Source organism: Lampris incognitus, chromosome 12 (genome assembly GCF_029633865.1).
Source record: "Lampris incognitus isolate fLamInc1 chromosome 12, fLamInc1.hap2, whole genome shotgun sequence".
NCBI classification, from domain to species: domain Eukaryota; kingdom Metazoa; phylum Chordata; class Actinopteri; order Lampriformes; family Lampridae; genus Lampris; species Lampris incognitus.
Genome location: NC_079222.1, coordinates 52,109,375 through 52,133,485, shown reverse-complemented (window position 1 = coordinate 52,133,485; position 24,111 = coordinate 52,109,375). Strand labels below are relative to the sequence as shown.

The following is a 24,111-nucleotide window of genomic DNA, read 5'->3' as shown; positions in this document are numbered from 1 at the left end:
CACACACACACACACACACACACAAAGAAAACAAAACAACAAACAAAAAAGAAAACAACAGAGGAAATAAATGCAGCAACAACAGGACACTGGAGGCAAGCATGTGTGCACAACAGGTTTGTCGCTACGATACAGAGTTTAGTTGTGGTTGAGTAATCAACAACCCATGTCCATATATATAGTATACCATATTCCCCAGCACAAGTCCACAACCCATCATGCCCATATACACAACCCATCATGCCAATATACAACGCTACATAGTCCCCTACATTATCTTATGTATCGGAAGTATACACTATGTTCAGCTACCATCCACCACACAACTACACACTATATTATGCACCTCATCATCATCATCATTACAACTGTACATCGGTACTGCACAAATATCTGTATTGCACATCTGGTGTGCAGAGGCCGTGCCCACGGTCGATGTGGGTTAAACATCTTGACCAGAGGGGCTGTTTACAAAGTGCCATATTTACATGATGAGTGTCTATTCCTGCACCACACTGTTAGGTGTCGTGATGGAGCAGAGGTCTGTGGGGAAACACTGGTCCTGCTGGTTGTACACCCCCACCCACCTCCATTCATACAGATGGTGTCTGGACACTGCCCTTCGTCAAAAACCAGATTTGTGCACGTTTATTAGGGACCAGATACAGCTACTCTGTGAGACAAACTGTGCCTGTTCTCCCATCCATCCATCCATCCATCCATCCATCCATCCATCCATCCATCCATCCATCCATCCTGCTGATCCTGCTCTCAGGGTCGTGGGGATGCTGGAGCCTACCCCAGCAGTCATTGGGTGGCAGGCGGGGAGACACCCTGGACAGGCCGCCAGGCCATCACACAGGGCACACATACAAGCACACACACACACACACACACAGACACACACACACACCTAGGGACAATTTAGTGCGGCCAATTCACCTATTGGCCGATTCTTTGGACTGTGGGAGGAAACCGGAGCACCCGGAGGAAACCCACGCAGACATGGGGAGAACATGCAAACTCCACACAGAGGGCGACCCCCAAGGTTGGACTACCCCAGGGCTCAAACCAAGGACTTTCTTGTTGTGAGGCAACTGTGCTAACCACTGCGCCACCATGCCGCCTCTTCTCCCAATAATTTCATATTATGTGACACGCTAAAAGCTATAGATAATCAAACACATAAACAAACAATCTCCTACACAACAGGTATTAACAAGAAATATACTACTACTACTACTACTACTACTACTACTACTACTGCTACTACTACTACTACTACTACTACTACTGCTACTACTACTACTACTACTACTACTACTGCTACTACTACTACTACTACTACTACTACTACTACTACTACTTTTGGCTGCTCCCGTTAGGGGGCGCCACAGCAGATCATCCGTTTCCATCTCTTTCTGTCCTCTGCGTCTTCCTCTGTCACACCAGCCACCTGCATGTCCTCCCTCATCACATCCATAAACCTCCTCTTTGGCCTTCCTCTTCTCCTCTTCCCTGGCAGCTCCATATTCAGCATCCTTCTCCCAATATACCCAGCATCTCTCCTCCACACATGTCCAAACCATCTTTATCTTGTCTCTCTTGCTTTGTCTCCAAACCGTCCAACCTGAGCTGTCCCTCTAATATACTCCTTCCTAATCCTGTCCTTCTTCATCACTCCCAATGAAAATCTTATCATCTTCATCTCTGCCACCTCCAGCTCCACCTCCTGTCTTTTCATCAGTGCCACTGTCTCCAAACCATATAACATAGCTGGTCTCACTACCATCTTGTAAACCTTCCCTTTAACTCTTGCTGGTACCCTTCTGTCACACATCACTCCTGACACTCTTCTCCACCCACTCCACCCTGCCTGCACTCTCTTCTCCACCTCTCTTCTGCACTCCCCGTTACTTTGGACAGTTGACCCCAAGTATTTAAACTCAAATGCCTTCGTCACCTCCACTCCTTGCATCCTCACCATCCCACTGTCCTCCCTCTCATTCACACATGGGTATTCTGTCTCCCACTATCTAATAAACGGTATAAAAAGATACCAAGAAAGGCCTTCGTGTTAAGCGGCCTGTGTGCAGGGGAAGCTGGTGACTTCAGTACTGCTCCGCTGAGGCAGAATATCAGCAATTTTAACGCCACAAAAACCTTAGATTAGTTCATTAATTAAATAAAAAAAGAAATATAAAATTCATAAGTAAACTCAGAACAAATGTTGACACTTTCCTTACCTCGTGTCCTTCCTTCTTGATGTTGAGAGAATCCCGGTTTCACGGAAGGCATGACGGCTTCTCGTATGCTGGCGGTTAAGACGCACATTGTCTTGATTTGTGTCAAACGAGAGCGCTCCGCATGTCATCAGCACGCCACAGCTGAACTTTGTGGATAGACTGTACGCGTCTCGAAAGTGTAAAATTGTGTTATCGGTACCCAAGGGATAAGACAGGTCTGGAAAGAGTAGAAACTTGCATGATTGAGGGAGTCCGGAGCCATCTCCCACCACCCGGCTGGTTTGGGAACACATCCTCCAGGAAGAAGTACACATGACCTACAGCAATACCTGAGGAAACACGACAAACAAACCTGTCAGAAGTATTTCTCCATTATCATCCACACCGAAACATTTATTTACCCCCCCCCCTTTTTCTCCCCAGTTGTACTTGGCCAATTACCCCACTCTTCCGAGCCGTCCTGGTCTCTGCTCCACCCCCTCTGCTGATCCGGGGAGGGCTGCAGACTACCACATGTCTCCTCCCATACATGTGGTGTCACCAGCCGCTTCCTTTCACCTGACAGTGAGGAGTTTCACCAGGGGGACGTAGCACGTGGGAGGATCACGCTATTCTCCACAGTTCCCCCTCCCCCCCAAACAGGCGCCCTGACTGACCAGAGGAGGCGCTAGTGCAGCGACCAGGAAATATACCCACATCCGGCTTCCCACCCACACACGGCAAATTGTGTCTGTACGGATGCCCGACCAAGCCGGAGGTAACACGGGGATTCGAACCCGAGAGTATGCTCAATTACATTGGTGGCAGCGGTGGGATCTGGAAGTGTCCGGAAGCATCCAGATCCTCATAAGTCTCTTCGGAGCGCGGGAATAAAGAAGAGCGAGGGTGCGCTTCCAGGAGAGGCTGACTACTGTAAACTACTAAAACGAGCCCGGCTCCTTTGGTCGAGCGGTTAGCGATGTCGCCTTGTGGTGCAGTACAAGCCTGGTTCGAATCTCACAGCGGGCGGAAATATGCTCGGTTATACTGGTTACATTCCAATATTTGTCGCACACTTGGAAAACACATAGAGAACCTCCATGCGTGCATAAGTAGAAAATAATCTTTTATTTCCCTTTGTGGCAATACAGAGACACAATCACATCAGCTAACACAGCTGCACTCCCGGCTGTGTCCCTCTTTATGTCACCTATCAGCAACAGACATCACTGGCCAGGTGGTAGCTGAAGTGCTAGTCTGCTCCTGATGTGGGCTGTATATCTCAGACTGAAAGGTTTTGACCCTAGTTCTACCCCATAACCCAGGCCCACATGCACTACTGTATGCCTCACATGCCCCAGTATCCTTCTATGTGTCAGTGGTCTGGTTTCTGGTACTCTACTTATTAATTAACATGCATCACTGTTGAATATTGGTTGAATTTTCTATTTTCTTTCTCTCCTGGCTAACTTCTTCCACAGGTAGGACGTCGCAGGGCAATAATAGCCTCCTGTGTAGGACTCTAGTCTTTCCTGAGCCTCTGTCAGGTCGTACTACGTAGACAGGACTGTCCTCGTACTTCCTCAGTCACGACATGGACTCGCTCCTCCCAATAAGACTTGAGCTTTGGCGATCTCTGTGTTGCTAGGCAACGGAATAGACCGCTACGCTACCCGGACACTAAATATTTACACTACCGTTCAAAAGTTTGGGGTCACCCAAACAATTTTGTGTTTTCCATGAAAAGTCACACTTATTCACCACCATATGTTGTGAAATGAATAGAAAATAGAGTCAAGACATTGACAAGGTTAGAAATAATGATTTGTATTTGAAATAAGATTTTTTTTACATCAAACTTTGCTTTCGTCAAAGAATCCTCCATTTGCAGCAATTACAGCATTGCAGACCTTTGCAATTCTAGCTGTTAATTTGTTGAGGTAATCTGGAGAAATTGCACCCCACGCTTCCAGAAGCAGCTCCCACAAGTTGGATTGGTTGGACTGGCACTTCTTGCGTACCATACGGTCAAGCTGCTCCCACAACAGCTCAATGGGGTTCAGATCTGGTGACTGCGCTGGCCACTCCATTACCGATAGAATACCAGCTGCCTGCTTCTGCTCTAAATAGTTCTTGCACAATTTGGAGGTGTGTTTAGGGTCATTGTCCTGTTGTAGGATGAAATTGGCTCCAATCAAGCGCTGTCCACTGGGTATGGCATGGCGTTGCAAAATGGAGTGATAGCCTTCCTTATTCAGAATCCCTTTTACCCTGTACAAATCTCCCACCTTACCAGCACCAAAGCAACCCCAGACCATCACATTACCTCCACCATGCTTAACAGATGGCGTCAGGCATTCTTCCAGCATCTTTTCATTTGTTCTGCGTCTCACAAACGTTCTTCTTTGTGATCCAAACACCTCAAACTTGGATTCATCCGTCCACAACACTTTTTCCCAGTCTTCCTCTGTCCAATGTCTGTGTTCTTTTGCCCATCTTAATCTTTTTCTTTTATTGGTCAGTCTCAGATATGGCTTTTTCTTTGCCACTCTGCCCTGAAGCCCAGAATCCCGCAGCCGCCTCTTCACTGTAGATGTTGACGCTGGTGTTTTGCGGGTACTATTTAATGAAGATGCCAGTTGGGGACCTGTGAGGCGTCTGTTTCTCAAACTAGAGACTCTAATGTACTTATCTTCTTGCTCAGTTGTGCAACGCGGCCTCCCACTTCTTTTTCTACTCTGGTTAGAGCCTGTTTGTGCTGTCCTCTGAAGGGAGTAGTACACACCGGTGTAGGAAATCTTCAATTTCTTAGCAATTTCTCGCATGGAATAGCCTTCATTTCTAAGAACAAGAATAGACTGTCGAGTTTCAGATGAAAGTTCTCTTTTTCTGGCCATTTTGAGCGTTTAATTGACCCCACAAATGTGATGCTCCAGAAACTCAATCTGCTCAAAGGAAGGTCAGTTTTGTAGCTTCTGTAACGAGCTAAACTGTTTTCAGATGTGTGAACGTGATTGCACAAGGGTTTTCTAATCATCAATTAGCCTTCTGAGCCAATGAGCAAACACATTGTACCATTAGAACACTGGAGTGATAGTTGCTTGAAATGGGCCTCTATACACCTATGTAGATATTGCACCAAAAACCAGACATTTGCAGCTAGAATAGTCATTTACCACATTAGCAATGTATAGAGTGTATTTCTTTAAAGTTAAGACTAGTTTAAAGTTATCTTCATTGAAAAGTACAGTGCTTTTCCTTCAAAAATATGGACATTTCAATGTGACCCCAAACTTTTGAACGGTAGTGTATGTTGTCACTTGGGGTGCCAATTACAATCGAAGTACTAAATAAGGAACTCGTACGAGAGCAACCAACACATACCTAATAGATCCACAATGATGGAGTTGCCCAGCAACAGGGAGAATCCCATCAGCACCCACGGTAGGAAGGGGGCCTGGAAGTTGAGCAGGCCGAAGAAGTTCATGCGGACATTGGGATTTCGTCGGCTCCAGATATATACCAACATGATGGTAAAAGCCTGTCCTAGGAAAACCAGGCTCACAAAAATGCCAAATATCTGAGATGTTATTAAAGAATAACTCAGCACAGAAACTGAAGGAAACTTCCATGACTATGTAGTAGATTATAACAAGTGAATGATATACACCACTTCACCACTTTATGTTCAGACCAGGACATCCATAAGAAAAGCTTGCTCCTACAGTCACACGGCTGGGACTTAAAAAAGCAGACAGGATTTAGGGGGTTCACATGCTGCCGATGTCTGAAAATGACCACGACAGGTTGTCTGAGCATGTGGTATGAGCTGTGGTACTGGATACCCTTCTTCAGTCATTTCAGAACTACACACCTTCCTGGACCCTAACATTAAAGTGTCTGGAGATGATATAACATTTTGACATGAACACAAAGCAAAGCGACATGTGTGAAGTTCAAAACATCTGCTAATGTGAGAGATCAGAGGATGACAACATGTTCCAGCTCACAGCTACACAACACGTTTGCTAATAAGAAACATAAAAGCATGCACCAAAGCGTTAAAGAATGCAATGATAATCAAAACCAGCGATGAATGTGTTGGTGCGGCGATGTACTGCTGGTATCAGCTGAGAGCAGACTGACCCGTCCTGCTTGATGCCACCAGTACAGGCTGCCCTGCTGATGTAGTCGACATCACGGCCACTAACTGAGCATAGCTAGAATCCAACACATGTTCTCAGAGACTCTTTTCTTTTCTCCCCAATTGTCAATTGTCCCTGGCTAATTACCCCAGTTGTCTGAGCCGTCCCGGTCTCTGCTCCACCCCCTCTGCTGATCCGGGGAGGGCTGCAGACTACCACATGCCTCCTTCCATACATGTGGAGTCACCAGCCGCTTCTTTTCACCTGACAGTGAGGAGTTTCACCAGGGGGACGTAGCGCGTGAGACGATCATGCTCTTCCCCCCAGTTCCCCCTCCCCCCAAACAGGCGTCCCGACTGACCAGAGGAGGCGCTAGTGTAGCGACGAGGACACATACCCACATCCGGCTTCCCACCCGCAGACACGGCCAATCGTAGGGACGCCCGACCAAGCCGGAGGTAACACGGGTTAAAGATTGTTACTCACTCTGTACTGCACTGTACTGCATACAACTTGAGAGTCACAGTCAAATATTAACACAGAAATTGCCAGGAGCATAATGTGCAGTGGGCGGCACGGTGGCGCCGTGGTTAGTGCGGTTGCCTCACAGCAAGAAGGTCCTGGGCTCCAGCCCCGAGGTAGTCCAACCTTGGGGGTCGTCCCGGGTCATCCTCTGTGTGGAGTTTGCATGTTCTCCCCGTGTCTGCGTGGGTTTCCTCCGGGGGCTCCGGTTTCCTCCCACAGTCCAGAGACATGTAGGTCAGGTGAATTGGCCGTACTACATTGTCCCTAGGTATGAATGTGTGTGTGTGTGTGTGTGGGCCCTATGATGGCCTGGCGGCCTGTCCAGGGTGTCTCCCCGCCTGCCCCTCAATGCCTGCTGGACTAGGTTCCAGCATCCCCGCCACCCTGAGAGCAGGATAAGCGGTTCAGATAAAGGGTGGATGGATGGGTAGTGTGCAGTGTCAACAAGCACACTTGACCTGAAGATAGCTGTAATGACTTGAGTTTACTTGCGTGGCCGAGCACTTCCCTACTCTCAACCCAGCAGAGCTTAATCAAGACATCAGAGTTCGAAACAATCGTACGTTAAAATGACTGCTTAAAATGAAATTGCAAAAAAGAAAAATGACAGAATAACTCTTTTCATTGCTACAGTGGCATTACATCAGGAAGAAAAGGATACAGTCATCAGAAGCCCACCAAAAAGGAACATGAACACAAAATCGGCAGTGCGTCCCCTGAAAGACCCCTCCTCAAGCATACGACAGTATCGGTATCTGGAAGCAAATGGTTAAAGAAACCTACACAAAATCTTAATCAGTCCTGATAATAGAGATATAATGACAAGGCTAATCTTATATTTCATTAGAGACATGGAAGTACTCACACCGCTGCTTACTCTCTGACTGAACGGAGATAATGTCGCTTATCTCTTACAGCCACAAATGACAGAATACACTTAATAACACAATCTTGTCTTCTAACTGTGTATATGAAACATGCAAACAACTGTCACATGCTCAGTTGGAATGTAAAATGCAAATCAAAAGGATACAAAAAAATCATATTGAACAGGAAGTTGAAGCCAACTGGGCCAAAAAAAAGGAAGTTGGTTATTAGCCGCCATATCTGGAAAACAAGAGAACATGATCAGTTGTGTACAGGGCTGGGTAGTAATGGATTACATGCAATCGAGATTATGTAATCAGATTACATAAAATAAGTAACTATATTATTTACATATGAAGAAATGTGTAATGAGATTATATTACATGACATTACAGTCATTTAGTCGACGCTTTTATCCAAAGCAACGTACAATAAGTGCATCATTTAACGTAGGAAATCAGGAGAACTACTAGTCATCATATAGTTACTTCGTCAAAGATTACTTGATTACGTTCATGGCTTTACAATATGGCAATTTTAAAATTGTGAAACTTTTTCATGTTAACTAATGCTCTGCTGACTCATGAAAAGCCTGTCTGACATACGGGGTTTCCTAGGGCCTGGATATACTCCAGAGCGGACGTGTACACGGACTCCACGAACATGTAGTACTTCTGTTTATACTACTTACTGGAGTCCGCTTGGAGTACGCGCTTCACACATGCACAGTAGATCCATTATCGGTTATCTCTGTAGTGTTTTAATGACGAGATATAAAGATGAGGGTAACGACGGACCTCTTCACATAGCCTCTCTTCAAAGTCGGCATCCATTTTGGTTTACCAGCGCATGTGCAGTTACGCCCTTGTCCACGCGGACACAAAAGATGGGGGGGTACGCGGATGTCCGCACAGACCCTACGCGTACACCCTCTGATGTCGACAGCTACGTCACGCGGACCCTCGCGTGCTCGGGGACGCGGAAAGTACAACTTGCGCTTTAGACAAGTGCTGCACTTTGTGGTAGGGACGGGCAACGCGGCTGAATAATTAGAATCGGTTCCTTAAAAAGACTTGTTCAAGGGGCGTCTGGCTAGCATAGCAGTCTATTGCGTTGCCGACCAACACGGGGATCGCCGGTTCGAATCCCCGTGTTACCTCCGGCATACCTCCACCTCTCCGGGCTCTCCTCAACCTGCACCTTACCCTCGCTACAGATCACAATGTCATCCGCGAACATCATCGTCCACGATGACTCCTGCCTGACCTCGTCCGTCAACCTGTCCATCACCACTGCAAACAAGAAAGGGCTCAGAGCCGAGCCTTGGTGTAACCCCACCTCCACCTTGACCCCATCTGTCATTCCAACCACACACCTCACCACTGTCACACTTCCCTCATACATATCCTGCACCACTCCTACATACTTCTCTGCCACTCCTGATTTCCTCATACAATACCACACCTCCTCTCTCGGCACCCTGTCATATGCTTTCTCTAAACCCACAAAGACACAATGCAACTCCTGCTGGCCTTCTCTATACTTCTCCATCACCACTCTCAAAGCAGACATCACATCTGTGGTGCTCTTTTAAAACATATTCTCTGCAAACCTTTGATATTGCTGATAGATGGAGTCAGATGTGCCCTTTAGAGAGCATGCTCAAATCTTAGTCATGGTTATCTAAGTTAAAATGCTGCTGCTGCTTCTAGTCTTCCTAGGGGAATGTCCAAAATCTTGAACACAAGGATGTCGGAGGGGAAAGGGCGGGCGGGCGGGATATGTCTGACCAGATTTGGTTTCACCAGTCAAAGCATTAAACAAGTTTCTCGTGTGCGTTACGCCAGATAGAAGAGTTGAAGCGCAGGAGTGGAGTATCAGCGTTGTTTATGCTCCAAACAGTGATTATTTTAATCTCAACGCAATCCTTTGACTGTCTTCCCCTTAACTTTCTTCTGTTGTGTTTATCTGAAAACTCAAAGATCCAAAACAACCTATGAAGGCGGTCAGGACAGGCCACTTGGTTAAGATTACACATCACATGTTATTTGCTTTGACTCCTCTGTTTATAACTTTAAATAAGGAAGAGCAGATCACTCACCTGGTAATTCCTTAGGATCAAATCGGGGTTGAAGTACAGCTGGAAAGGTGTAATGAGCTCTAGTTGCTGGAAGGGGACAGAAAACAGAAAGATAATTATCCAAACAATTACTTTTGGGATGATGAAATATCGACAAACACGAACATCACCAAGACAAAATATCTCAACCAAAGCAGGTTCTGAGGACAATTTGGAGATCTTTGAAAAGATTCATTGTATCATGACTGAACAGAAGGAGCCGGCTCCGGCCAAGCAGCAGGCTCTGTCTTGGACGGACTGAAAACACCAGCAAGGACCAAAGTAAAGGACGAGTCAACACATGGAAGAAGCAGTGCTGGACAGGCCACTGCAGCGTTTCCCACACACACACACACACACACACACACTCTACCTGGGCGCAAGTGCATCTAGCGACCCGTTTTAGCGTTTTCTGTTTCTTCTTATCCGTCCAAAAGAACGACACCATCTGCGAGAGGGGTCTACTGAAACTCTGGAGACAGACGTCCTCCGGTATTACGTCATAAGACAAGGTGGCTATTTTACTAGCACGGATCAGGCAAAGCAACCCATTTTCTCCCTACTAAGGAGGGGTTCACTGAATTTGGCAGCAGCTTCACATTGTGGGAAAGAGAGCAGCAAGTGTGCTGCTGCTCTGGCAGCTGCAAGACTCCAGAGCTTCATGCAGCACACCAACCCTGACCGCTGGGCAACATGCCGCCAAGTTGCCCTGGCCAGACACACCAGAGATAAGATCTGTTTGCTCCCCGGGCTATGGCAATTAGAAAGATAGATTAGAATCAGTTCATTAAAAAGATTCGTTCACGGGGCGCCCGGGTAGTGTAGCGGTCTAGTCCGTTGCCAATCAACACGGGGATCACCAGTTCGAATCCCTGTGTTGCCTCCGGCCTGGTCGGGCGTCCCTACAAACACAATGGGCCGTGTCTACGGGTGGGAAGCCTCCTTTGGTCAGTCGGGGCGCCTGACAGTGAGGAGTTTCACCAGGGGGATGTAGCGCGTGGGAGGATCACGCTATTCCCCCCAGTTCCCCCTCCCAAACAGGCGCCCCGACCGACCAGAGGAGGCGCTAGTGCAGTGACCAGGACACACACCCACATCCGGCTTCCCACCCGCAGACACGGCCAATTGTGTCTGTAGGGACGCCCGACCAAGCAGGAGGTAACACGGGGATTCGAACCGGTGACCCCTGTGTTGGCTAGGCAACAGAATAGACGGCCACGCTACCCAGATGTATTTGTGGTTTGTCACATGTAGGACAGCAGTTTTGTGCCGGCAGGTAATGCCAGCCCTTTTCTCGGGTTACCGCCACACGTAGAGTATTGGAGAGCGGTGGGAAAGGCGGTGTTGGAAAGCAGCGGAGAAGCTTCGCTCCTGCAGAGCAGCTGAGAAGCTGCTCTGCAGGAGCGAAGCTTCTCCGCTGCTGCACTGAAGAAAGGTGGAGAGAGTAGCAAGCAAGCTAGGCTGCAGCCACGCTGCCAGAGTAGGTTACTACTGCGGAGGCATCTTTTAAACTGAACCAACTTCATTCCAAGTCAATGCTGTCAGTGATAACACCTGTCAGCCCCAGAACAGGCTCCTCCACTTGTTTATTAAACTATAAACTGTGCTTTCTGCTCTTCTCACTGCTCCAAAACCAGTTTGGTTTTTTAAAATGTTTGGTTTGGATATACTCTATTGATCCCCGTAGGGGAATTCCTCTCTGCATTTAAGCCATGCTAGCTGTGTAGCTAGCAGCAGTGGGCAGCCGCCGTGCTGCACCCGGGGACCACCTCCAGCTCGTCTTGCCATGCCTTGCTCAGGGGCACAGACAGGAATGTTAACCCTAACATGCGTGTCTTTTTGATGGTGGAGGAAACCGGAGCACCCGGAGAAACCCCACCGCAGACACGGGGAGAGCGTGCAAATGCCACACAGAGGACGACCTGGGATGACCCCCAAGGTTGGACAACTGCGGGGCTTGAACCCAGGACCTTCTTGCTGTGAGGTGACAACACTTAGTACCACCGGGCCATCGTGCTGCCCTAATTGGCAACTAATTCAGCAAAAAAACAAAAACCAAAGAATAAAAAACCTGCTCCACATAATAACAAAAAGCTGGTGTCAGGAGTGTGTATGTTCATGTGGGTGTGTGTGTGTGTTCCCCTGCAGCAGACAAGTTTCAGGCATCAGCCCAACGATGTGTACGTGACGCCACTGTCATACGGAAGTGCTTCTGTCGACTACACATACAGGTGTGTGTACTTAGAAGGTGTGTGTAGTGCAGGTAGAAATGTGTCGTTAAGCCAGCTGGCAGATGATGCAGCTTGTTCTGCAGGTAAAGCCTGCAATCACAACTATTCTCAACAGCTTCAGGTCTCTGTCTGAACTGAAACCAATGTGAGTTATTTGCTTTAAAAAGCCGTGACATCACCTCTATTGATGGTCCACCTGTCAAGGGAAGGTTCAGTATTTAGACATTCTTGTAACCAAGGGTCAACAAGACAGATGCACTCTTAATTTTAGTCCAATGATTAAAAAAGCAGAAAATAAACTTAATCGCTGGTTACAAGGAGATCTGTCCTTGAAGGGACGTGTCCTCCTATCGAAAGCTGAAGGTATTTCTAGGCTTGTTTATGTTGCAGCCTGGTGGTGAGACCAGCTATGTTGTATGGTTTGGAGACAGTGGCACTGATGAAAAGACAGGAGGAGGAGCTGGAGGTGGCAGAGATGAAGATGATAAGATTTTCACTGGGAGTGATGAAGAAGGACAGGATTAGGAACCAGTATATTAGAGGGACAGCTCAGGTTGGACGGTTTGGAGACAAAGCAAGAGAGACAAGATTGAGATGGTTTGGACATGTGTGGAGGAGAGATGCTGGGTATACTGGGAGAAGGATGCTGAATATGGAGCTGCCAGGGAAGAGGAGAAGAGGAAGGCCAAAGAGGAGGTTTATGGAGGTGGTGAGGGAGGACATGCAGGTGGCTGGTGTGACAGAGGAAGAAACCGGGTTTCACTCTGGAACCCGGTTTCAAAAGGTTTCACTCTGGAACCCGGTTTCAAAAGATTTCACTCTGGAACCCGGTTTCAAAAGGTTTCACTCTGGAACCCGGTTTCAAACGTTTGCCTTTTCAGGCCCCCAAAACGCTGCTGTGGTGTGAAGGAACGGCCAAAACACAACAACACTTTAGCGTTTTATACAGAACCCGTTGCCGTGTGAACGACCCCTGTATCTGCTGGTAAATGTGCCAGTCATTGTTCTTAAACGTCGAGGGGAGTCGTCCATATCTACTGACAGGAGGTGGGATTATTGACTCAGGAGTTGTGATGTGGTGCATGGACGTTACCATGTTTGCCGAGTCCCTTGGTCAGAGGTCTGGCTGCTAGTCTCCGCAAGAAGGCACAAGGATGAACAGCATCAAACACGGCCAGTTCATAGGAATATTCTAGGCCACAATGAAACAAGCAAAGAAGCTTTTCCTCATCCACAGAACACATGTACGATGCTCGAGTCTGCTGCCAGTCCACCCTACAACATGCTGGAACTGCCTTGTGTTGTTGAAGAACAGCCATGTGTTACTACACACTGGCACCTGTCGGCCTTTCTCTGGTTACCCATCGTAGTGGATTCTCTCTTAAACTACCACCAGCTGGCGTGACACGGGTCAGAACCAGGCAGGCCCCGGCATGAAAACACACCGGCATTCTTCAACAACACAGAGCAGTTCCAACACACTGAGTGGTCCGACAGGAGACCGGAGCGGCCAGGTAAGAGACAGAGCTTGGATTGTTCTGTGGGTGCTTAACAGTCCGTCCGTCCGTCCGTCCACTGGCTTAACCACTTATCCTGCTCTCAGGGTGGCGGGGATGCTGGAGCCTATCCCAGCAGTCATTGGGCGGCAGGCGGGGAGACACCCTGGACAGGCCATCACAGGGCCCACACACACACACACACACACACACACACACACACACACACACACACACACACACACACACACACACACACACACACATTCATACCTAGGGACAATTCAGTACGGCTGATCCACCTGACCTACAGGTCTTTGGACTGTGGGAGGAAACCGGAGCCCCCGGAGGAAACCCACACAGACACGGGGAGAACATGCAAACTCCACACAGAGGACGACCCGGGACGACCCCCAAGGTTGGACTACCCCGGGGCTCGAACCCAGGACCATTTTGGTGTGAGGCGACCGCGCTAACCACTGTGCCACCGTGTGTGTTTTATTTTGGCTCAAAACGTTTTTATCAGCTGTGCCTGTTTACTGTTGTTCATGTTTGTGGCCGTGCAACTGAACTAGCAGCCAGATCTCTACCAACTGGACTCTACTCTACTCTACCAACTGGACTCTACTCTACCAACCGGACTCTACTCTACTCTACCAACTGGACTCTACTCTACCAACCGGACTCTACTCTACTCTACCAACTGGACTCTACTCTACTCTACCAACTGGACTCTACTCTACTCTACCAACCGGACTCTACTCTACTCTACCGACCGGACTCTACTCTACTCTACCGACCGGACTCTACTCTACCAACTGGACTCTACTCTACTCTACTCTACCAACTGGACTCTACTCTACTCTACCAGCTGGACTCTACTCTACTCTACCAGCTGGACTCTACTCTACTCTACCAACTGGACTCTACTCTACCAACTGGACTCTACTCTACTCTACCAACTGGACTCTACTCTACTCTACCAACTGGACTCTACTCTACTCTACCGACCGGACTCTACTCTACTCTACCGACCGGACTCTACTCTACTGACTGGACTCTACTCTACTCTACTAACTGGACTCTACTCTACTCTACCAACTGGACTCTACTCTACTCTACCAGCTGGACTCTACTCTACTCTACCAGCTGGACTCTACTCTACTCTACCAACTGGACTGGCCAATCAGGTGAAGTCCATACATTTATAATTACTACTTGGGAGCAACTCATACCACTTAATGTCAAGAATTCGAAGTGTCCCTTTAATATGGCACTGAAACATTACTTGCTTACAAACAGCTAATGGCTGGTTCAGAAACAGAGGTCCAGGGGGTTTGTCAGGTAGTTACCAGGCCGACACTTCCGATCATCCACACAAGTCCACCGAGGTGCCCCCACTACCCAGCGCACAACCACTCCTACACAACTGGTCTGGGCAACAAACGCTCTGTACGTTCTTTGGTCAGTGACTACAAGATGAGCTAGCCAGTTTACATTTGTCCACAGCTACATCAGCAGCATCGGGTAACTACCACGTCAGTGGTGCATCATGGGACAACTCAGCGATCATCATGGGGGGCACATGCTGCTCTGCACCGCCTCCTTGCCTGCTGCTTTGTTCTTAGTTTTTGTTTTTTTCTTGGGAGCAAAAGTCGAAATTAAAACCCAACCACCCTCGTCTTCCTCAACCCACGCTGCTCAGAGCAAAGCAAGGCCCGGGATGGGAAGAGCAGCGGGCCGGCCTGAAGACCACCACCAGCAGACTAGCGAGAGGGGCTTCCCCTCTTCAGCATGGCCGTCAGAAGACCACCAGCAGACTAGCGAGAGGGGCTTCCCCTCTTCACCATGGCCGCCAGAAGACCACCAGCACACTGGCGAGAGGGGCTTCCCCTCTTCAGCATGGCTGTCAGAAGACCACCAGCAGACTAGCGAGAGGGGCTTCCCCTCTTCACCATGGCCGCCAGAAGACCACCAGCACACTGGCGAGAGGGGCTTCCCCTCTTCACCATGGCCGTCTGAAGACCACCAGCACACTAGCGAGAGGGGCTTCCCCTCTTCACCATGGCCGCCTGAAGACCACCAGCACACTAGCGAGAGGGGCTTCCCCTCTTCACCATGGCCGGCCTGAAGACCACCAGCAGCAGACTAGCGAGAGGGGCTTCCCCTCTTCAGCATGGCTGTCAGAAGACCACCAGCAGACTAGCGAGAGGGGCTTCCCCTCTTCACCATGGCCGCCTGAAGACCACCAGCACACTAGCGAGAGGGGCTTCCCCTCTTCACCATGGCCGCCTGAAGACCACCAGCAGACTAGCGAGAGGGGCTTCCCCTCTTCACCATGGCCGCCTGAAGACCACCAGCACACTAGCGAGAGGGGCTTCCCCTCTTCACCATGGCCGGCCTGAAGACCACCAGCAGACTAGCGAGAGGGGCTTCCCCTCTTCACCATGGCCGCCAGAAGACCACCACCACACTAGCGAGAGGGGCTTCCCCTCTTCACCATGGCCGGCCTGAAGACCACCAGCACACTAGCGAGAGGGGCTTCCCCTCTTCACCATGGCCGGCCTGAAGACCACCAGCAGACTAGCGAGAGGGGCTTCCCCTCTTCACCATGGCCGCCAGAAGACCACCAGCACACTAGCGAGAGGGGCTTCCCCTCTTCACCATGGCCGCCTGAAGACCACCAGCAGACTAGCGAGAGGGGCTTCCCCTCTTCACCATGGCCGCCTGAAGACCACCACCAGCAGACTAGCGAGAGGGGCTTCCCCTCTTCACCATGGCCGCCTGAAGACCACCACCAGCACACTAGCGAGAGGGGCTTCCCCTCTTCACCATGGCCGCCTGAAGACGGCGGTTAGCTTTCGGGGGTCTTCAATACAGCTGGTCACCACGTCAACGCTGAACACAGTAACACACATCACGCAAACAGCTGTAGCTGCACACCACATAAACTACCAGCAGCACACAAGCCAAGCTGCTGACACACACACTGCTGTTGTGTTACCGCACAGCACGGACACACACCGCCTCATCGCTCTACACCTACTGCTGTTCTGTTACCGCACAGTACAGACACACACCGCCTCATCGCTCTACACCTACTGCTGTTGTGTTACCGCACAGCACAGACACACACCGCCTCATCGCTCTACACCTACTGCTGTTGTGTTACCGCACAGCACGGACACACACCGCCTCATCGCTCTACACCTACTGCTGTTGTGTTACCGCACAGTACAGACACACACCGCCTCATCGCTCTACACCTACTGCTGTTGTGTTACCGCACAGTACAGACACACACCGCCTCATCGCTCCACACCTACTGCTGTTGTGTTACCGCACAGTACAGACACACACCGGCTCATCGCTCTACACCTACTGCTGTTGTGTTACCGCACAGCACAGACACACACCGGCTCATCGCTCTACACCTACTACTGTTGTGTTACCGCACAGTACGGACACACACCGGCTCATCGCTCTACACCTACTGCTGTTGTGTTACCATACAGCACGGACACACACCGGCTCATCGCTCTACACCTACTGCTGTTGTGTTACCGCACAGTACAGACACACACCGCCTCATCGCTCTACACCTACTGCTGTTGTGTTACCGCACAGTACAGACACACACCGCCTCATCGCTCCACACCTACTGCTGTTGTGTTACCGCACAGTACAGACACACACCGGCTCATCGCTCTACACCTACTGCTGTTGTGTTACCGCACAGCACAGACACACACCGGCTCATCGCTCTACACCTACTACTGTTGTGTTACCGCACAGTACGGACACACACCGGCTCATCGCTCTACACCTACTGCTGTTGTGTTACCATACAGCACGGACACACACCGGCTCATCGCTCTACACCTACTGCTGTTGTGTTACCGCACAGCACAGACACACACCGGCTCATCGCTCTACACCTACTGCTGTTGTGTTACCAGACAGCACAGACACACACCGGCTCATCGCTCTACACCTACTGCTGTTGTGTTACCAGACAGTACAGACACACACCGCCTCATCGCTCTACACCTACTGCTGTTGTGTTACCAGACAGCACAGACACACACCGGCTCATCGCTCTACACCTACTGCTGTGTGTTACCATACAGTACAGACACACACCGCCTCATCGCTCTACACCTACTGCTGTTGTGTTACCATACAGTACAGACACACACCGCCTCATCGCTCCACACCTACTGCTGTTGTGTTACCGCACAGTACGGACACACACCGCCTCATCGTTCTACACCTACTGGTGTTGTGTTACCGCACAGTACGGACACACACCGGCTCATCGCTCTACACCTACTGCTGTTGTGTTACCATACAGTACAGACACACACCGCCTCATCACTCCACACCTACTGCTGTTGTGTTACCATACAGTACAGACACACACCGGCTCATCGCTCTACACCTACTGCTATTGTGTTACCATACAGTACAGACACACACCGCCTCATCGCTTTACACCTACTGCTGTTGTGTTACCGCACAGTACGGACACACACCGCCTCATCGCTCTACACCTACTGCTGTTGTGTTACCGCACAGTACGGACACACACCGCCTCATCGTTCTACACCTACTGCTGTTGTGTTACCGGACAATCCGGACACACACCGGCTCATCGCTCTACACCTACTGCTGTTGTGTTACCGCACAGTAAGGACACACACCGGCTCATCGCTCTACACCTACTGCTGTTGTGTTACCAGACAGTACAGACACACACTGCCTCATCGCTCTACACCTATTGCTGTTGTGTTACCGCACAGCACAGACACACACCGGCTCATCGCTCTACACCTACTGCTGTTGTGTTATCATACAGTACAGACACACACCGGCTCATCGCTCTACACGTACTGCTGTTGTGTTACCGGACAGTCCAGACACACACCGGCTCATCGCTCTACACCTACTGCTGTTGTGTTACCGGACAGCATGGACACACACCATCTCATCGCTCTACACCTACTGCTGTTGTGTTACCGGACAGCCCGGACACACACCGGCTCTTCACTCTACACCTACTGTTGTTGTGTTACCGCACAGTAAGGACACACACCGCCTCATCGCTCTACACCTACTGCTGTTGTGTTACCGGACAGCACGGACACACACCGGCTCATCGCTCTACACGTACTGCTGTTGTGTTACCGGACAGTACGGACACACACCGCCTCATCGCTCTACACCTACTACTGTTGTGTTACCGTACAGTACAGACACACACCGGCTCATCGCTCTACACGTACTGCTGTTGTGTTACCGGACAGTACGGACACACACCGCCTCATCGCTCTACACCTACTGCTGTTGTTACCGGACAGTACGGACACACACCGGCTCATCGCTCTACACCTACTGCTGTTGTGTTACCATACAGTACAGACACACACCGGCTCATCGCTCTACACCTACTGCTGTTGTGTTACCGGACAGCACGGACACACACCGGCTCATCGCTCTACACGTACTGCTGTTGTGTTACCGGACAGTACGGACACACACCGCCTCATCGCTCTACACCTACTACTGTTGTGTTACCGTACAGTACAGACACACACCGGCTCATCGCTCTACACGTACTGCTGTTGTGTTACCGGACAGTACGGACACACACCGCCTCATCGCTCTACACCTACTGCTGTTGTTACCGGACAGTACGGACACACACCGCCTCATCGCTCCACACCTACTGCTGTTGTGTTATCGCACGGTACGGACACACACCGGCTCATCGCTCTACACCTACTGCTGTTGTGTTACCGGACGGCACGGACACACACCGGCTCATCGCTCTACACGTACTGCTGTTGTATTACCATACAGTACAGACACACACCGGCTCATCGCTCTACACCTACTGCTGTTGTGTTACCGGACAGCATGGACACACACCGGCTCATCGCTCTACACCTACTACTGTTGTATTACCATACAGTACGGACACACACCGGCTCATCGCTCTACACGTACTGCTGTTGTATTACCATACAGTACAGACACACACCGGCTCATCGCTCTACACCTACTGCTGTTGTGTTACCGGACAGCATGGACACACACCGGCTCATCGCTCTACACCTACTGCTGTTGTATTACCATACAGTACGGACACACACCGGCTCATCGCTCTACACCTACTGCTGTTGTATTACCATACAGTACAGACACACACCGGCTCATCGCTCTACACCTACTGCTGTTGTGTTACCATACAGTACAGACACACACCGGCTCATCGCTCTACACCTACTGCTGTTGTGTTACCATACAGTACGGACACACACCGCCTCATCGCTGTACACGTACCGCGGAACTGGCTAACAGAGCGACGGGTAAACACGGAGCAGTCCGGAGTGAGACGGGGCGCCGCCGCCGCCACCGCAGCGCCGCCGCCGCCGCCGCCGCAGCTTGATTGGGCGCCGTACGCGAGAGTTAATCAACACATCTTACCACTGCAGCCGTGGTGAGGACACACGCGGTTGTATAAGCTCTGGTCACCACTGGAATTTGTAAATACTCCTGCTGTAAAGTCTGGTAGGCCATTTTGGACGGAACGGACTCTTCCGGCTCTTTCTTCATACGTCATTGATGAGGGCGAATGAGACTTCTTCCTCTTCTTCTTCTTCTTCTTCTTCTTCTTCTTTCCGTGTTTTTTTTTTTAACAAAACAGTAGGCACAAAACATGGACGGGGCCCAAGGAGTCTCTCTCTCACACACACACACACACACACACACACACACAAGAAGAGTGAAAAAGTAATAAAAACATACAATAAGGGAAATACAAAGGCAAATTAGCGTTGCTTTACAGAAACAAATGAGCAATCTACGTTAAAAGAGTCACACAGATGCATAATTTACCAGCCTTAGTAACTTTTGAATGCTTAATACTTTCTAAATATTTTGAAAGGTCATTTTTGAAAACAGGAAAGAAAATTCTACAGTTGCTACGTTTATATTCATGAATATAGAATTTCGCAAATATAAATATAACATTTATTATAAAATATTTGTCATCCTCTTTCATGTAAACAAACATCCCAACAATAATGTACTTAAAGGAGAAATAAAATTCATTCAAGAACATTTATATAAAGACAAGAACATCTGATCAGCATTTTTCTGTACAGAAACAAGAAACGTCCAAAACAAGTGTATATCTCTTCTTCTTCTTCTTCTTCTTCTTCTTCTTCTTCTTCTTCTTCTTCTTCTTCTTCTTCTTCTTCTTCTTCTCCTCATTGGTGCTTCTACTAGTAAGTGTCAAATTTGGAATGTTTATGGAAGATAGAAATATAGAATTCTTGTTGAGTAATGTAATTATTTTTGGCAAAATATTTTATACACAAATGTAAATATTGCAAATGTAGCGGGCATAATAAGCCACGCCTTGTAGGGGTAGTGACAGTACTTATTTACCTTGAAAGATTAGGTTAATGAAGGGATCTGGGTCCCCATTCCCAATGCAATTAGTCTCAGTGCCTACGTGGGTAAGTATGCGGATTGCCTGTCCTGCTGAACAGAGTGGTTAGTGCGTTACACCCTGTAAGATATGGCGGGGTGGGCTTCACGCTAAGGTATCTGACACGGCGGCCCCTGGCGTGTAGAGAATATGCTGTGCTATGGGTCCAACTCAGCATAACCCTCCCTCCCCAGAACCAACAGGACAGTTGAGACGCCCCTACTCCAAGGTAAGTACACAACTCCACAATACTTATAAACCCTCAGGTAAGTGTTGTAATAAGCCCTAAACTCCAAACACAGTAAAGATGAATCAATAGTCAACAACAGTTTAGTATTAATTGAATGTAATGCCATAGGATGATAATAGCAAAAAAATAAAATGCAAAAAAACATAGAGTTGACATTCTTTGTATACACAGTATCTCTTGGTATACACAATATCAACACAACCTCAAATGAGAAACTCACTCTAAATGTTGAGCATCAAAACCAATGAATGTTCAAACATGATCATTTCAGTTGGGTTTTGTTAACACAGTCTAGTAATGAGTAATAACGGAACTGACCCAAATACCAGTCTGATGGATCCTGGGCACAGGAGATGAGCCGCTGGAGAGACGCCTGTACGGCAGGGCAAACCACGTGACGTGCGTGTAGTCTACGTGACTCACTGTAGACGTTAGATGGCGCCATCAGCGATGCAACGCGTTCAATGTCCACACTGCTCCTGAAATAACTTTCACTCAGGCAGCAAATCTCCCGCCACACAACTAGAAAACACGACTGTCCTCCGAGTCCTCTTCTCAGCATCCAACACTTCATCCGGACGCACTGAGAACTACCGAGCCACTCCCACCAGTGAGCTAGCTAGCTAGCTAGCTTCACTGACACATAGACTAACGTTAGTACTATAGGCTGATCCAGTACGGTACTAAGCTAGTGCTGGAGAGAGTCCAATCACTAAACACTAATGTCTACTAACGTCTGTCTAGAATCCTCTTCGTCCCTCATGCACACTACAACAATGGCAGATGTTCCTCTGAAACTCACGGCACCGACGAAGCCCTGACTTGCCCGTCCTCAGTCCAGGACCAGGTCAAACACTCCACCGCTAGTCGGGGAATCATGCTAGCTGGTGGTCCCTCGCAGCCTCCAAGCAGGACACCTTCCTCGACGCCTCCCCAGGAAACACGGATTCGCCCCAAAGGATTCTTGTAGATGGTAACACGTCCACTCCACGTACAGTACGTGTCTGTCTCTCTCTAGATTTCGTATTTTTTTCTATTTGTTCTGCGACGTACACAGCCGCAAAGCTCTTGCACACCGCCTCTTTTTCTTCTTCTTCCTTTTCTTCCCTCCCCCGGCGTGTTAGAGAGCCTCACTGATTGGCTACAATGGAGGGGGCTTGCCTGATACTAAACCAATCATATACGACTATACTCAGAATTGCATACCCTACACCCCCCCCTGCTAAACCCTGCCATATCAGCGTCATCTCCAGGCAGCTCCATCTCTAAAGCGCAAAAGAATACAACATAAACAATGTTAAGTCACTGCATATTCACATCTGTTACAGGAACCAAATAACGCAACCAGAGCAAAGATCTTAAACATTGACCCCTTATACTATCTTATCTGAAAACATAGTCGTCCCTATATCTGGTGAGAAGTGTACCTCTATTCTGTCTCTGTGCACCTGGGTTCAGGGGCACTTTCACTTTCTACGTCTGACTCATCAATCTCATCTGACCCTTCTTCTGATGTTGCCCCCATCACCACTACCTCTTTTTGAGCTAGTATATCCTCTGGTACTACTTCGTCTACTACTCCATACCCCACTACCATGTTTATGTCAGGCGCATTTGTGGCGGCTGGAACGCAGACTATATCAGTGTACTCAGTATCAGACTCTAACTGTTCTCCGGATGTGTGCCTAGATAGAGGTTTTCTTGCCAGAGACCGAAATGTGCAGTGCTTGAGCTGGTCTCTGTGCACAACTTTTGAAGGACCCCCCTGTTCCGGGCGAATGGTGAATACAAGTATGTCTGAGTGGTTCTGCTTCACTACAAGGTAAGGTATGGATCCTGACTCATCCTGTATTTTGTTTCTTCCCCTCGGCTTGTGGTTGCAGAGTAACACCCGGTCACCAGGTCTCAAGAGCGCTCCACTTGACTTGCAATCATAAGCTACCTTCCGTCATCTTGAGGCTTTTTGTGCTGCTGAATTAGCTACTTCCACAGTGGTATTCAGTCATTCATGGTGATTCCGCACCCAGTCATCCAGGTTGTCTGCATCATTATCATCATCAAGATCCTTCCCTCCGAGAAGATCCATGGGCAATCTTGCATCCCTCCCAAACATCAAGTAGAATGGCGAATAGCCCGTGGAGGAGTGGACACGGCTATATATCACAGATATATACCACGTCCAGTCACACTCGATTCAATTCCTTTGGATAACCATGACCTTGATGAATGAGAACATTCACAGACACGAAACGGCTATTGTATGCCATAATCGGTTCTGGAAGGTGTTCTTTCAATCCCTTTTCTGTTCAGGAGGTAATGTCATGCATAGTCCTGTTGAAGCTTTCACACTGGTAGTTGCCCTGGGGGTGATAGGGACTGGTCCGGCTTTTGGCTGTGCTGTAGACCTTGCACAGTTCCTTAATGACACCTGCTTCAAAGCATCGCCCCTGATGAGAATGCAAACGGGCTGGGCATCCATAGTAGGCAAACCAGTGTTTCAGGAGAGCTTTGGCCGTTGTGTTTGCTGTTTGATTCTTGGTTGGAACAGCAACAGTGAATCTAGTGAACATGTCCGTGAGGACAAGCACATTTTCATACCCTCCCGAGGACCTCTCTAGTAAGGTGTGGTCCATTGCCAAGACTTCCAACGGGGCGGTGACATTACTGGATGTCATGGGCGCATGGATTCTGGGGAAAACATCCTTCGCCAGTGCACATCTTTTACACTGCTGTATCCATGTATGGACGTTGTTGG

The 24,111-nt window shown here is 49.0% G+C and overlaps 1 protein-coding gene across 2 annotated transcripts in view; it reads right to left on the bottom strand.

Moving 5' to 3' along the window:
* Positions 1-20,253, bottom strand: part of LOC130121854 (derlin-2-like) — a 58,784-nt gene extending 38,531 nt beyond the window's left edge. For both annotated transcript variants that reach the window (XM_056290791.1, XM_056290792.1), the window contains exons 1-6: positions 20,098-20,253; positions 9,864-9,929; positions 7,929-8,002; positions 7,557-7,650; positions 5,610-5,805; positions 2,247-2,575 (exon numbers count right to left, since the gene is read on the bottom strand). In XM_056290791.1, coding sequence (XP_056146766.1) covers positions 2,436-2,575; positions 5,610-5,805; positions 7,557-7,650; positions 7,929-8,002; positions 9,864-9,929; positions 20,098-20,226 — 699 coding nt within the window. In that variant the 5' untranslated portion in view covers positions 20,227-20,253 and the 3' untranslated portion in view covers positions 2,247-2,435. The remainder of the gene's footprint in view (positions 1-2,246; positions 2,576-5,609; positions 5,806-7,556; positions 7,651-7,928; positions 8,003-9,863; positions 9,930-20,097) is intronic.
* Between the last annotated feature and the right edge of the window lie 3,858 nt (positions 20,254-24,111).